Source organism: Mercenaria mercenaria, chromosome 2 (genome assembly GCF_021730395.1).
Source record: "Mercenaria mercenaria strain notata chromosome 2, MADL_Memer_1, whole genome shotgun sequence".
Taxonomy (NCBI): Eukaryota; Metazoa; Mollusca; class Bivalvia; order Venerida; family Veneridae; genus Mercenaria; species Mercenaria mercenaria.
Window position 1 is genome coordinate 10006310 of NC_069362.1, and position 17144 is coordinate 10023453.

A 17144-nucleotide genomic window follows, 5' to 3' on the forward strand; every position below is an offset into this window, starting at 1 on the left:
ATATATTTTATTTTGTAAAATTTATAGTTACAGACATGAATTATTGATATAATTTCTTATTTAATATGAAAAGTAAACACATTTGTCTCTGAGTAGATATTGAGAAGTGTTCCACATTTGTCTGAACAAGTAAAGCTGGAATGTTGACATATGGTCTGAGCTGTTTGTTTTAGTATGAGTATAAACAGACAGAATGGACATGAAATTGTGTTTAAAATTCAACATGATATTATATGTAGTAGGAACCTCCATGGTTACTGACTTGCAATCACTTGACCACACTACTGTCACTGAAACCTTGCTTGGATAGTACAATATTTTTCATGGGAGGAAGCTTTCCATTAGGCTTATGGAAGTTATTTGTTCTACCCAGATAACCACTTGTGCCTAAAATTATTCCTATAGAGGCACCTCGAATTTTCATCATTAAAAGCTAGAAACTTGCTATATGACCAATAATTTTGTTGATGTGACAAACAAAACATAAAAAATTATCTGTAATGTAATATTGTAAATGGCTGATCTGTTGTATCACTATTCAAATTCTTTCTTAACTGACAGGTATTTGTCGTGGGCATTAGATACTAACCTAGAGGAGAGAGAGAAGGGTAAAACTGTGGAGGTGGGCAGAGCTTACTTTGAGACAGAAAACAAACATTTCACCATCCTTGATGCACCAGGTCACAAAAGTTTTGTTCCTAACATGATTGGAGGGGCTTCACAAGCAGACATAGCCATTCTGGTGAGATTTTATTGTAATTGTACAAGTTCCTTGTTGGAATATTTGTTTGTTTGTCAATAATATATATAATTATAGTTGCAGAAATAGTATTGGTGTGCAATCTTTGTTGATTTTTTCATATTATGGTCATACAGATGAAAATAATAGTATTAACTGCTTAAACAGATAGTTGTATCTGAGATCCCTGAAGAACATAGACATGCATGAAACATAATGTTTCCACAGGATGATTCATATCCTTACAATAAATGATACTTGTTTTGTAAAATATAGTAAAAGTCACCTCAGCAATACTCGTTATTAAATGTTTAAAGTATGAAATTTAGAATAAGACGAGCAGTCTTGGCTAAAGAGTTTCAAGACTAGTCTTGCCATTTGGTCAGATGACCCAGGATAACTTGTCTGACCAAATGAAAACTTGTCTGACCGAGGTTATGGAAAATTAATAGATGCGTAAGAAAACTGTGTTGTAAAAACACTTCAGTGGTAGTAAAAATGACCCACTCAATACCGTATTGGATATACATACACTCCCAAGTCGGACCTAGCCATTTTTTTTCGTATAGGTCAGACTGTCCGACATGATTTCACTATGACTAGACTAGATCTCTGAAAATTCAAGTTCTTACACTTTCTGTTAAAATCCTGAGTGTTTTGTAACGGGGTATTTTATATTCGAGACAGATTTCATTAAATTCTATAAAGAAGTATTAAGATGTGGAACAGAAAGTAATTTAAACGTTTCTATATTAAATTTCATATGGGCTCTTGAAATTTGGATAAAAATGATAGTTACTGATATTGTGTAGTATGAATTAATAGATTTTGTTACACTTAGTTTTAGTTGAAAATGTTACATAATTCTGTAAAAACTAAGGAAAAAATGCAAGTTTTGGTGGCAAGTTTTCATGGTTAAAATGGACAATTTTAATATTATTTCAGGTGATATCTGCAAGAAGAGGAGAGTTCGAGACTGGTTTTGAGAGAGGAGGACAGACAAGAGAACACGCTATGTTAGTGAAAACAGCTGGAGTGAAAAAACTTGTAGTTGTAATTAATAAAATGGATGACCCAACTGTACAATGGGCAGAGTCTAGGTCAGTAGATATTAAGTTGCAGTTTTTTCACAGCTTGACCATGGCATGTCTTTAAATGTTGATTTCTGTATAAAGTCGATAGGTTTTCTTGATCACAATGTAAAATATTCTTGATATGTGGCATCTGTCATGTCAGTTGTTGCTTTTACTTCACATGACTGTGCATATGCACGAAGTGCTCAAGGTGAGCTTTTGTGATCGACCTGTGTCCGTCGTCCGTCCGTCGTCAACAATTTGACTGTTAACACTCTAGAGGTCACAAGTTTGACCCAATCTTAATGAAACATGGTCAGAATGTTACCCTCAATAAAATCTTTGATGAGTTCCATATTGGGTCATCTGGGGTCAAAAACTAGGTCACCAGGTCAGATCAAAGGAAAAGCTTGTTAACACTCTTGAGGTCACAATTTTGGCCCAGTCTTAATGAAACTTAGCCAGAATGTTGCCCTCATCTTGGACGAGTTTGATATTGGGTCATCTGGGATCAAAACTAGGTCACCAGGTCAAATCAAAGGAAAAGCTTGTTAACACTCTAGAGGTCACAATTTTGGCCCAATCTTGATGAAACTTGGCCAGAATGTTGCCCTCAACAAAATCTTGGACGAGTTTGATATTGGGTCATCTGGGGTCAAAAACTAGGTCACTGAGTCAAATCAAAGGAAAAGCTTGTTAACACTCTAGAGGTCACAATTTTGACCCAATCTTAATGAAACTTGGTCAGAATGTTACCCTCAATAAAATCTTGGACAATTTTGATATTGGGTCATCTGGGGTCAAAAACTAGGTCACCAGGTCAAATCAAAGGAAAAGCTTGTTAACACTCTAGGAGACACAATTTTGGCCCAGTCTTAATGAAACTTAGTCAGAATGTTATTCTGAATAAAATCTTGGATGAGTTTGATATTGGGTCATCTGGGGTCAAAAACTAGGTCACCAGGTCAGATCAAAGGAAACACTTGTTAACACTGTAGAGGTCACATTTATGACTGTTTCTTCATGAAACTTGGTCAGAATGTTAATAATGATGATCTCAAAGTCCAGTTTGAATCTGGGTCATGTAGGGTCAAAAACTAGGTCACCAGGTCAAATCAAAGGAAAAGCTAGTTAACACGCTAGAGGCCACATTTATGACCATATCTTAATGAAACTAAGTCAGAATGTTAATATTGATGATCTATAGGTCAAGTTCAAATCTGGGTCAGGTGGATTCAAAAACTAGGTCACCAGGTCAAATCAAAGGAAAAGCTTGTTGACACTCTAGAGGCCACATTTATGACTGTATCTCATGAAACTTAGTCAGAATGTTAATCTTGGTGATCTTTATGTCAAGATCGAATCTGGGTCATGTGGGGTCAAAAACTAGGTCACTGGGTCAAATCAAAGAAAAAGTTAGTTAACACTACAGAGGCCACATTTATGACCATATCTTAATGAAACTATCTTGATGATCTTTAGGTCAATAGGTCAGATGAGCGATACAGGGCCTTCATAGCCCTCTTGTTTAGAAATGAAACTGACAGTTTTCTTTTTTATGCCAGAATGGCTATGTTTGATTTATAATGCAGTGGTTGTTTATACAAACAGCTTGTACATAGAGGATAGGGTCTTAGTACAGCACTGACTTGCTCAATTCTATCACATCCCTCTGTAAGTAGTGGAAAAATGCATGTATTTTACTATTTGAAAATAATTTTCTGTCACTTCCTGAGAGCTGTCACATTCTTCAATAAATTTGGACAACTTTGTTTGTTTGCAGGTACATGGAATGCAAAGATAAATTAGTTCCATATCTAAAGAAGTGCGGCTTCAATCCTAAAACAGATCTAATATTTTTCCCAGTATCTGGTTTAACGGGAGCTTTTCTACGTGATGTCCCTCCAGAAGATATTTGCTCATGGTACAGGTAGGTTATTTAAAAAAGAGTATAGTTATGATGGATTCTCGATGAGGTTCCAGACTTCTGTTTTTAACACCTTCAGTAGCTGAACCATTGAGCAGTTCAGAGTATTAGTTAAAACAGATTTTACCTGCTGTCATTGTTAAATGAATAACTCTATCACTTGTAACTAATGGTCTTCATGCTAAATAGATCTAAAATGGTTGCACTACTGTATGCCTGATGTCTAGATTTTTTGTCTTGAGAACATTTAAGAGTGTCTGATTCACTGAGTAAAAAACAGAAATTATGTTTAATTTATTTGTACAAATTACTACTTTCCATTTTGTTGTATTATAGAGGCCCATCATTGATTGAATATTTAGATGGACTTCCAGCAATCAGTCGAGCATTAGATAAACCTTTCCGTATGCCAGTGGTAGACAGGTACAAAGACATGGGTACAATATTGATTGGCAAAGTGGAATCTGGAATCTGCTCTAAAAACCAGAGCGTTTTACTCATGCCAAATAGGGTTTGTATTCTGTTTTTCAGTTACTGGTGGTTACTTAGGTTCTAAGTTTTCCATTAGATTTTCGTTCTCAAGCATTTTTAGCTCGACTATACAAAGTATAAGGAGAGCTATCCTACTCGCCCCGGCGTCGGCGTCTTTCCGCGTCCCCACCTTGGTTAAAGTTTTGGTGCACTTTCTCTTTTTTCAACATATCTCTGTAATTACTTGATGGATTTGATTCAAACTTGAAATACTTATTCCTCATCATCATTCACATCATCTGACATAAGGGCCATAACTCTGGCACCAATATTTCACGAATTATCCCCCCTTTTCATTTAGATTTTCAGGTTAAAGTTTTGATGCATTTTCACTCTATCTCTGTTATTACTGAATGGATTTGATTCAAACTTAAAATAGTTGTTCAACATCATCACCCACATCATATGACACAAGGTGCATAACTCTGGCACCATTTTTAGCTCATCTGATTTTTTGAAAAAAAATGATGAGTTATTGTCATCACTTGAGCGGTTGTCGGCGTCGGCGTCGGCGTCGGCGTTGCCTGGTTAAGTTTTATGTTTAGGTCAGCTTTTCTCCTAAACTATCAAAGCTATTGCTTTGAAACTTGGAATACTTGTTCACCATCATAAGCTGACCCTGTATAGCAAGAAACATAACTCCATCTTGCTTTTTGCAAGATTTATTGCCCCTTTTGTACTTAGAAAATATCAGATTTCTTGGTTAAGTTTTATGTTTAGGTCAACTTTTCTCCTAAACTATCAAAGCTTTTGCTTTGAAACTTGGAATACTTGTTCACCATCATAAGCAGACCCTGTACATCAAGAAACATAACTCCATCTTGCTTTTTGCAATAATTATTGCCCCTTTTGGACTTTGGTTAAGTTTTATGTTTAGGTCAGCTTTTATCCTAAACTATCAAAGCTATTCCTTTAAAACTTGCAACACTTGTTCACCATCATAAGCTGACCCTGTACAGCAAGCAACATAACTCCATCCTGCTTTTTGCAAGATTTATGGCCCCTTTTGGACTTAGAAAATATCAGATTTCTTGGTTAAGTTTTATGTTTAGGTCAACTTTTTCTCTTAAACTATCAAAGCTATTGCTTTAAAACTTGCAACTCTTGTTCACCATCATAAGCTGACCCTGTACAGCAAGCAATATAACTCCATCCTGCTTTTGCAATAATTATTGCCCCTTTTGGACTTAGAAAAATCATTTTCTTGGTTGAATATTATGTTTAAGTCAACTTTTCTCAAAAACTATCAAAGCTATTGCTTTAAAACTTGCAACAGTTTTTCACCATCATAAGTGGACACTATACATCAAGAAACATAACTCTATCCTGCTTTTTGCAAGAGTAATGGGCCTTTTTAGACTTAGAAAATCATGGGTAGGACAATATTTCTATTATAAAAAAAAAATCAGATGAGCGTCAGCACCCGCAAGGCGGTGCTCTTGTTTCATTAATTATTCCCCCTTTTTACTTAGAATTTCAGGTTAAAGTTTTGGTACACTTTCATTCTACCTCTGTTATTACTGAATGGATTTGATTCAAACTTAAAATAGTTGTTCAGCATCATCACCCACATTATATGACACAAGATGCATAACTCTGGCACCATTTTTTCATGAATTATTCCACCTTTTTACTTAGAATTTCAGGTTAAAGTTTTGGTACACTTTCACTCTACCTCTGTTATTACTGAATGGATTTGATTCAAACTTAAAATAGTTGTTCAACATCATCACCCACATCATATGACACAAGATGCATAACTCTGGCACAATTTTTCATGAATTATTCCCCTTTTTACTTAGAATTTCAGGTTAAAGTTTTGGTACACTTTCACTCTATCTCTGTTATTACTGAATGGATCTAATTCAAACATAAACAATTGTTCAACATCAGTACCCTTATCATATGATGCAAGGTGCATAACTCTGGGACCAATTTTTCATGAATTATTTCCCCTTTTTACTTAGAATTTTTGGTTAAAGTTTTTGATGCACTTTCACTCTGTCTCTGTTATTACTGAATGGATTTGATTCATACTTAAAATAGTTGTTCAACATCATCACCCACACCATATGACGCAAGGTGCATAACTCTGGCACCAACTTTTTTATTAATTATTCCCCCTTTTTACTTAGAATTTTAGGTTAAAGTTTTGATGCACTTTCACTCTGTTATTACTGAATGGATTTGATTCAAACTTAAAATAGTTGTTCAACATCATCACCCACACTATATGACACAAGCTGCACAACTCTGGCACCAATATTTAATGAATTATGTCCCTTTTTGCTTAGGATATACTTATATAGTGTTTTGATACATTTTATCTTTACCACTGTTATTACTTTAAGTCGATATTTTTGACACAGACTGAGCATCTATTGTGCAATATCTTCTTCCACAATTGGAGTCATTAAACACTCCAGTGACAGCTCTAGTTTCCTCAGATGTGCCCAGTTTCACTATCCAGCATCGAAATAGTCGAGCATGCTGTCTCCTTTGACAGCTCTTGTTGCTAATAATGACTGTTTTAGAATTTTCTCCAAGAATTCTTGTAAGTTAGGAAAATCAGTAAAAGTTAAGGTCTCGTTGATTCAATGGAAATGACTGTGTGGTTAAAATAGCTTAGAAATGGTATGACACATAATGGCAGTCATCTTTACAAATATTTAAGTGAATTATGAAGTATAACTAAGAAACATGTCTGATGTTGTATAGATAAATGTAAGAAATATATTTTTCATTGAATGTTGAAAAATTCGGTTGTAAGCATTCAAAAGACATTAAGGTTTCGAAGAAGGCCTTGAGAAACAAAAATCAAACAACACCAAATCGTAGAAAGAAAGAGTTGTTTGACATGAAAATTGAACAGCGTGTAAAACGTATATTACTTTACGAAAAAAGTGTCAGTATTCTGATATAAACTTTGAATTCCAGAAAATGACTGCCTATAGGGGCCCCACTTCTGGACAGTCAAACGCCTTTAAAAACACCATTTTCAAAGAACTGTTACACATGTTCATTTTGATGCATTTGCAATAGCGTGCGAGTGGTGAAATTTCACATAAGGTGGAACATAGTTTTCAGCAATTGTTTCATCTTTATTTCTTTACAAATGGCATTCATTTTCAAAGGGAGACAACTTTTTCTCGACATTTACTTAAAATAATCTGAAAAAGTTGTCTCCCTTTAAAAATGAATGCCACTTGTACTTAAAATAATCGGAAAAAGTTGTCTCCCTTTGAAAATGAATACCATTTGTAAAGAAATAAAGATAAACAATTGCTGAAAACTGTGTTCCACCTTGTTATGCGAAATTTCACCACTCGCACGCTATTGCAAATGCATCAAAACGAACATGTGTAACTGTTCTTTGAAAATGGTGAGTTTTTAAAGGCGTTTAACTGTCAGGAAGTGGAGCTCCTTTAGGCAGTCCTTTTCCGGAATTCAATGTTTATATCAGTATACAGACACGTGTTTCGTAAAGTAATATACATGTTTTACATGCTGTTCAATTTTCATGTCAAACAACTCTTTCTTTCTATGATTTGGTGTTTGATTTTTGTTTCTCAAGGCCTACTTCGAAAACTTAACTATAAAGAAGACTTGTTTATTTTACATGCTAGGTAAAACATCTTTTATCGCGAGCACCATATTTTACATTTTCATTTGTGAAAATATTGGTTCTGATGTTCACTCAAACATTTTGACTTTTAATACACCAAAACAAACAGATATCCTCTATATATATATATCTTAAATATTTTAGATATTCTATAAATTACTGTTAAAATACACATACTGTGAAATCATTAATATTCGTGGGGGACTAATTTTTGTGGATTTCGTGATTGAGTCAATCCACGAAATTTAATCCCAACAAACAAGTAGAATTTTCATTCATTTTATGTTCAAAAGTTGAAATCAGTGAATTCATATCCCCACGAAATTGCCGTTTTGACCAAAACCACGAAATTTTATGTCCACGAAATAAAATGATTTTACAGTAAGCATCCCTGATTCATGTGCGCTAACTTGTTGATTTGGGAGTAGCTACATATATTATATATATATATTGACAGTGTACAGTAAAGATTATGCAGTTATGGTCCTATGATGAGGAAACAGATGAGGTTCATCCAGGAGAAAATGTCAAATGTAAAGTGTCGGGAATTGAAGAAGAGGTACTTTCACTTATCTCCTATGTGAATTGTATTTGCATTTTATCGATGCTTTTAAAAACTGAAGTTTTGACCTCCATTGCCAAGTGGTTAAGTTTATAACTGAATCATTTGCTCCGCACCTTGGTGGCGCCTCTATGGCCAAGTTGGTAAGTTCATAAGTGAACAACTTGCTTTGCACTATGGTAAATATGAACTCTGTGTTCTCATGTGAAGAAGCCATCCAGCTTGCTTCAGAAGGTTGGTTGGTTCTAGCATGGTGCACTTCCAGACATCTGGGGTGTTCCTCCTCCACCAAAAAACAAGAGGAGTTACATTACCTACATCTTGTTGGTGTGACTTTTAGTATTGCAAAACAAAAACTAATGTAAGTTTATCATGGAACCAAGTTTTGCTTATTTGATGGAAACACATCGGTTCTTGTCTAAGTCATGAAACAACTTGTATGATTTTATTGTACAAAATTATTTTCTTTTGAGTTTAGTTGTAATAGACATTTCTAGGATAAGTTTGACTTTGTATTGTAGGATGTATCTCAAGGCTTTGTGATATGTGCGTTAGATGCACCTTGTAATACAGGTAGAATATTTGATGCAAAGGTACGTTTCTTTTCATTTGTCACTATAAACTTGAAATATACAAGTCTTATCAGAAATTGTATGAGAAATTTTATTTTACAAAGGGGTAATCTGCAGATTGAAAATAAAAGTACTTCAAAATAGAAAATCTACCTTTGTACATAAACCTGATTTTGCCACTTTGATATTTAGTATGTTTTTAGCTCACCTGTCACAAAGTGACAAGGTGAGCTTTTGTGATCGCGCGGCGTCCGTCGTCCCTCCGTGCGTGCGTGCGTCTGTCCGTAAACTTTTGCTTGTGACCGCTCTAGAGGTCACATATTTCATGGGATCTTTATGAAAGTTGGTCAGAATGTTCACCTTGATGATATCTAGGTCAAGTTCGAAACTGGGTCACGTGCCATCAAAAACTAGGTCAGTAGGTCTAAAAATAGAAAAACCTTGTGACCTCTCTAGAGGCCATATTTTTCACAAGATCTTCATGAAAATTGGTCAGAATGTTCACCTTGATGATATCTAGGTCAAGTTCGAAACTGGGTCACGCGCCATCAAAAACTAGGTCAGTAGGTCTAAAAATAGAAAAACCTTGTGACCTCTCTAGAGGCCATATATTTCAAAAGATCTTCATGAAAATTGGTCAGAACGTTCACCTTGATGATAGCTAGGTCAAGTTTGAAACTGGGTCACGTGCCGTCAAAATCTAGGTCAGTAGGTCAAATAATAGAAAAACCTTGTGACCTCTCTAAAGGCCATATTTTTCATGGGATCTGTATGAAAGTTGGTCTGAATGTTCATCTTGATGATATCTAGGTCAAGTTCGAAACTGTGTCACATACGGTCAAAAACTAGGTCAGTAGGTCTAAAAATAGAAAAACCTTGTGACCTCTCTAGAGGCCATATTTTTCATGAGATCTTCATGAAAATTGATCAGAATGTTCACCTTGATGATATCTAGGTCAAGTTCGAAACTGGGTCATGTGCCTTCAAAAACTAGGTCAGTAGGTCAAATAATAGAAAAACCTTGTGACCTCTCTAGAGGCCATATTTTTCATGGGATCTGTATGCAAGTTGGTCTGAATGTTCATCTTGATGATATCTAGATCAAGTTCAAAACAGGGTCATGTGCGGTCAAAAACTAGGTCAGTAGGTCTAAAAATAGAAAAACCTTGTGACCTCTCTAGAGGCCATACTTTTGAATGGATCTCCATAAAAATTGGTCAGAATGTTCATCTTGATGATATCTAGGTCAAGTTCGAAAGTGGGTCACGTGCCTTCAAAAAGTAGGTCAGTAGGTCAAATAATGAAAAAACGCTGTGACCTCTCTAGAGGCCATATTTTTCAAGTTGGTCTGAATGTTTATCTTTATGATATATAGGTCAAGTTTGAAACTGGGTCAACTGCTATCAAAAACTAGGTCAGTAGGTCTTGAAATAGAAAAACCTTGTGACCTCTCTAGGGGCCATACCCTTGAATGGATCTTCATGAAAATTGGTCAGAATGTTTAGCTTGATGATATCTAGGTCAAGTTTGAAACTGGGTCACATCCCGTAAAAAAACTAGGTCAGTAGGTCAAATAATAAAAAAACCTTGTGACCTCTCTAGAGGCCATACTTTTCATGTGATCTGTATGAAAGTTGGTCTGAATGTTCATCTTGATGATATCTAGCTCATATTTGAAACTGGGTCAACTGTGGTCAAAAACTAGGTCAGTAGGTCTAAAATTAGAAAAATCTTTTGAACTCTCTAGAGGCCATATTTTTCAATGGATCTTCATGAAAATTGATCTGAATGTTCACCTTGATGATATCTAGGTCAGTTTCGAAACTGGGTCATGTGCGGTCAAAAACTAGGCCAGTAGTTATAAAAATAGAAAAACCTTGTAATAATAATAATAATAATAATAATAAAGACTTTATTTAACGAGGCTACATATTTTTCATGAGACCTTCATGAAAATTAGTGAGAATGTTCAGCTTGATGATATCTAGGTAAAGTTCAAGACAGGGTCACGTACCTTCGAAAACTAGGTCAGTAGGTCAAATAATAGAAAAACCTTGTGACCTCTCTAGAGACCATATTTTTCAATGGATCTTCATGAAAATTGGTCAGAATTTTTATCTTGATAATATCTAGATCAGGTTCAAAACTGGGTAACATGAGCTCAAAAACTAGGTCACTGTCAAATAATAGAAAAAACGACGACATACTCAGAACTGGGTCATGTAGGAAGAGGTGAGGGATTCGGGACCATCATGGTCCTCTTGTTGTTAGAGTATCAACTAAATTTCAGGGATTATTTTCCTTCATAATAGGGGCCGTTAATAGGCCCCTTCCCCTCAGAAAATTTCTTTTAAATCGTGCAGTTTCCCCCCAAAATTGACTTTACATCAGGTTTTTTATTCCCCTTTGCCCAAATACCCAACTATTTTTTCCCCCAAATCACAGGCCTTGGCCCCTTCCCTTCTTGGTAAAAAAAATCCCTGAACTTGATCAGTTTACAAAAGCAAGTGAAATCTCCATTTACTTACAATTAGACAGGAGACATCAATATTTTCCATTCTGCTTGACATGATCCACTGAACATCATTTATTCATTATGAATACTTAGTTACTGTGCAAATTATGGTTAACTGCATTTATATAAAGAAGAGTTGACCACACTATGCTGAGGTGGTGATTATTGTGTAATGAAAAGATTATAAGCTTTGTATTGCTGAATATGCACTCATTCTTATGTAGACCTACCTGCATAGGTCAATAGGGAGAGATAACAGGGTCTTGAGTTTGATCCCTGGGCGGAGCATATGTTCTTCGTAATGAATTGATAAAAGACATTGTGTCTGAAAACATTCGTCCTCCACCTCTGAAGGGAAGTTGGCAGTTACTTGTGGAGAACAGGTTTGTGCTGGTACAGAAACCAGGAACGCTGTTTAGGTTAACTGCCCGCCATTACATAACTGAAATACTGTTGAAAAAATGGTGTTAAACCCAAAACAAACAAACATTCTTAGGCAGAATGATATAGTGCTCTGAAAGTCTAAAGCAGAACTTGTGCATATTCCTAATTACAAATCTTATATTAAACCTGGTAAATATATATGACTTTTAACATTGCTGTTACTATGTATACCATACAGATAGTGATACTGGAGCACAAGTCAATCATCTGTGCAGGTTATAGTGCTGTGTTACATCTTCATACTGCAGCGGAGGAAGTGACCATTAAAAACCTGATATGTTTAATAGACAAAAAATCTGGTAAAAAGACTAAAACACGATTTATAATGCAAGACCAGATTGGTATAGCTCGATTCCATGTGAATGCTGGTGTGATCTGTATGGAGACATTCTCAGACTTCCCTCAGATGGGTAGATTTACATTACGAGATGAAGGTATGTTTGCATCAGGACCGAGTTAACTTTAACAGACGATTAAGCTAACAGTCGATCAACATTTAGGGTTATATTTCGAAATTTTAGAATACTTAGAAAAATAGCTGTATGAGTTGTGAAAACTTCTAAGTCTTTGCACAATAAACAAAACATACCACTTTTGTATAGACAAATAAACAAAATTTAACTGGCGGTTAGCTTAACAGCTGGTTAAAGTTTCGAACAACTGGGCCCTGATTTCTGTTCTGTTTGGCTGTTTTGACTTGGTTGAATACTGTTTGTATTGTAGATATTTAAAGCCCATCTGTTATATTACTTGAAATCATCACTTGAGATAGGCATCATTTTTAGCAGACTCCAAATATTTTTCTTAAATCACTTACCGGTAAATAAGTTGCCTTCTAATCTGTTTAATTTGGGCCACTGTGGCCAAGTGGTTTAGGTCATAGATTTTGAATCACTTGCCCCTTGACGATGTGGGTTCGAGCCTCACTCTTGGTGTTAAATTCTTCATGCGAGGAAGCCATCCATTTGGCTTATGGAAGGTTGATTATTCTACCCAGGTGCCAGCCTCTGATGAAATAATACATGGAGGGGCACCTAGTGTCTTTCTCAACCACCAAAGCTGGAAAATTGCCATACAACCGTGTTGGTGTAACCTTAAACCTAACAAAAAAAATATGTTTAAGGTGACATGTAAAGCTTTATGAAATTTTCTTGCTAAAATGTTCAGTATTCCTTATTACAGGATACTTGGTGTCACAACATTTTATTATGTCTTCAAATTGATTTAATGCATGTATGTTTAAACCAACAGAGGGTTATACACTTAAGACTCTGATCCCTGGAGCAGAAAATATTGTATATAATGCAGTAAAACTTTTGGACATGGAGGGCTTACCCTAGCTGTATGTAAGCCTTGTTAAAAGAGTTTTATACGCCACCTTGAAATGTTGCTGTCTCGGAAAAAACATTTTTGTTCCATAGCAATATGATTTATTCACTGCCATTGTTATATGTTTCAGGTCGCACAATAGCCATAGGTCAAGTATTAAAAGTAATAGAATAAACAATAACATAGGCCATTACCAAATTGAAGACGACTACATCGCATCGGGATATGGAACATTCTGCTCATGTATAAATGAAGATATAAACATTGTATTCACCACATTGCAGGGGATACTAATGCAGCTCTGGACTTCAGCGATAATGATTTGGTGCTTCTTGTATGGTGTTGTGTCGATGCAATTCTTTATTCTGTTCCATTTAATGCGCCATATAAGAATCAACGATGTGGTGCATTTGTAGGAAATGTGACTTTGCTAATCAAATCAAGTAGCAATTACTACTGCAGAAGAGTTTCAACAAGCTGTATGCTTGTTTCTTTTGTATATGCATTGAGTTCAGTTGTGAACATCAGTAAATCATGAACATTATAGCTTTATTTTTCTGCAGACTGGAGTTAATGTACCCGAAGCTGGGTTTTTGTGGATGTGTATGTAGTTTGTATTCTCAGGTACTGCTGCACAGGAGGACAGTCTACCTTGTGTTCACCATCAATTACAGATATGCTTAGTACTGGTCCAATCATCCTGTCATTTACGGAGTTCTGTCCCTTATTTATCTCGTTTCTTCTCTTTGTCTTAAATGTGTGCAAGCTTAAATAGATTCTTGCCATTTGCTTTATAATAACACTTTTTCCAGTTTTGCTGCAAGGTCATTTAAGATCAGTCTTCAGAATATTTTTTTGCTGATTTTTGAATCTCTTAAGAAATTGGGAGTGCATGCAAATAGAATAAATGTGGTTCTTAGTAGTATAATGAACTGTTACAGGCTACTTAATAGGAACAACTTGCAAAGATTGATAAATACAAATGTAACATGAATGATATTTTGGAAGCTGAAATGTACTGTTGTGAGCAGAATTTGATCAGCAGAGTGGTGTTAGCAAGAAATTGACATGACAGAGACTTACCGGTATTGTAAATGTTCCTTTCAATGATATGAAACCTTGTACATTTATAAATGAATACAGAGATGAAAAATGAGATGGTATTCAATTTTGATAGCTCTCTTTAGCATAAAATGCACTTGACAACAGTTATTGTGGTCCATTTTTTTTGAAGATGACAAATCTCTACAATGTTAATGTATATACAGAAACATTCCATATAGAGACTCTCAGTTTGTTACTCAAACTAACTGAATGGGATGTTGACATTCTGCTGAAGAATTACAGTACTATTGTATATGTAATGGAATAAAATGTTTTAAAAATAGAAAAGATAACATTTTTACACATGTGGGCATTGTGAGGATATCAACTGTTCAAACTTTACAAGCAATGGCCTTTCATTTTAACAATGGCCTATAATAGAAAGTTGGGAAAAGTCAACATCATTTTTGGACATTAGTTATTGAAAACAATGAGAAATGCAATGCTGCTTTCTTGTCAAGTTTGTAGGGTAATTCTCTACCTCATTGATGACTGCCAGCTGTAACAAGTTGTACTTTCAAACATCTTTTCACTGGTTGGTATGCACCAGTATTTCAGTTGAAATGTCTTTGTTTTTATCCAGTTAAGGCTTTTGAATAGTTTATCGTTGCTGCTAAGGCCCTAAAAACAGGTCTTTGTTATCCAACTTATGGTAAATAATTGATGACATCAGATTTAAACAATACAAACAAAAAGTAATTTCAGATGATGAGAATTTTGTTATGCTTTTGTTAATCTAAAGGCAGCCATAGTCTTAGATATTTATAAATTACCCTGCTGAGAAGTTTGACAGTTCCAAATTATTTTTGCAGATTGTGTTGAATGTATCATTTAACACCATGTTATTGTTTAATATTGCTAACTGTGTTCATACATGTAAAATAGAAAATTACAATGTACATACGAACCTCTTGTTGAATTATTCAACCTTAAGAAAATAGGTTGTACTGAAAGGATAAGGAAATTTGTGCTATATTTTGATAGTGCTAGTTTATTTATGTTACAATTACTGTTTATAAATATTATTTTTGTGTATAATATCATTTTATTATGCAGGTTCTTTGTGTTTTCAGGATTACACACCCATGTAAGTTTTGCCTGACCGAGATTTAGTTCTATTCAATGAGTTTGCACTTCAAGTCTTCTTTCTGAATTTTATCCAGCATTTATTTTTATTTTCTTTACCTTTATTTGCATTATGCCATGTATGGTAAATTTGTCTGTTGAAAAATAAACTTGCTGTTGAAAAAAATACCTTGAAGAAATTTGATAAAATTCGTCATTGTTACGGATTACTTAAAAACACAAATATGTTATTGTTAACAATGTACTTCCTGTTATATGTTCTGATAATTTTATGTTCAGATAAAAATCTTTATGGCATGTTAACCAAAATAGTGCATTTGATTGTCAATAATGGATATATGATTGGAAATTTTGCACCAGAAAATGAAATGAATTTAGATTTTGGAATGAACTGTTCACATTTTGAATGTAAAGAACTTTATACATGTGTACTTTTTACCTTGCTTTTGCCAAACATTTTTGAGTAAACATTGTCATTTAAAGAAGTCTGTTGCCTCGTCTGATATCCTTTATTTTCTGTATTTAAGTTATATTGAAACAGGTTTTTAGTGTCTTTGCATGTGTAAAGGCTGTTGAAGGGTTGCAAATGATACTTTAATGTTTCTGCAACATATTTGTTCCACCAGTAAATTCGATTAACAGTTGTCAGCTATTGTTAATACTATTACTATTGACATTTTTGGAATATCATTCATTATATTAAATGAATCTGTACAGTAAATCAGTTCAGGTAATTGGTGAACAAGATTTGTACAATATTTATTCAATACAAAATACCGTTGAATTAAAGAAATTTTAAAATTTGTATCACTGTCTCGTTTCTGTAACTATTTATATTATAATTTATGTCCTTTGACTGTTTGTGGTTGGGAGAAGTTCGTGTTAATCTGCAAAACAATGGATTAGTGATGATGTTGGCCACTCAAAACCGAAGATTGTCTGTATGTTGTTTTTATAACAACAGGATGGCTCTCAGCAGGAAGGTTCAGATGTAGAAGGTTTTTGTTTTAAGCTGAATTGAATAAAATCGTATACTTCTAATGTTTCTTCGCTATGCTCATTTATTCCATTGTATTTTGGAGGAAGCATTGTATGTTACACTAGGGTACTTGGTCATGTGTTGATGGAGTATGTAAATTGTGATTGGTCTGAATCATCACCTTCACGCAAGAAGTGGATAGTGCTTCTTTATGACAGTGCAATTATCCACCTTTTACTCTGAGATGATGAAGTGTTCATTTCTTATTATATGAGACATCTTTAGGATTAATGACTACATCCTACAGGTCGCCAAAAATATGATGCGAAAAACATTGCATATAATATCTATTTTCAGTTTTTGTACATTGTACAGGCAAATTAACAAAATGTATTTGCCTACACTGCTGTTGGTTTAGAGCTTTGTTTGGGTTGTAGAATCTACCATGTGAAGAAGCCAGCCAGATTGCTTAGTAATGTAAATGGTTCTATCTTAATGCCAGGAGGGGCACCTGGGGTATTCCACCATCATAAGCTTGAATGTGGCGTGTATAACCTATAATTGTTTCAGTTGGACTTAAGGTAGTTCTGCACGTTTGATAAACTGTAAGTGATGGCGTAACGTCATTTTCCGGAAAACATAGAATAAAGCTAGGATT

The 17144-nt window shown here is 34.8% G+C and overlaps 1 protein-coding gene across 1 annotated transcript in view; it reads left to right on the top strand.

Annotated features, from left to right (window-relative positions):
• The window catches only part of LOC123563145 (eukaryotic peptide chain release factor GTP-binding subunit ERF3A-like), a 29977-nt gene extending 13665 nt beyond the window's left edge, over positions 1 to 16312 (top strand). Inside the window, exons 7-14 of the mRNA XM_045355770.2 lie at positions 562 to 742; positions 1685 to 1839; positions 3596 to 3742; positions 4076 to 4250; positions 8353 to 8454; positions 8979 to 9050; positions 12167 to 12422; positions 13448 to 16312. Of these exons, the coding sequence (XP_045211705.1) occupies positions 562 to 742; positions 1685 to 1839; positions 3596 to 3742; positions 4076 to 4250; positions 8353 to 8454; positions 8979 to 9050; positions 12167 to 12422; positions 13448 to 13491 (1132 nt within the window). The 3' untranslated portion in view covers positions 13492 to 16312. The remainder of the gene's footprint in view (positions 1 to 561; positions 743 to 1684; positions 1840 to 3595; positions 3743 to 4075; positions 4251 to 8352; positions 8455 to 8978; positions 9051 to 12166; positions 12423 to 13447) is intronic.
• Positions 16313 to 17144: the final 832 nt, after the last annotated feature.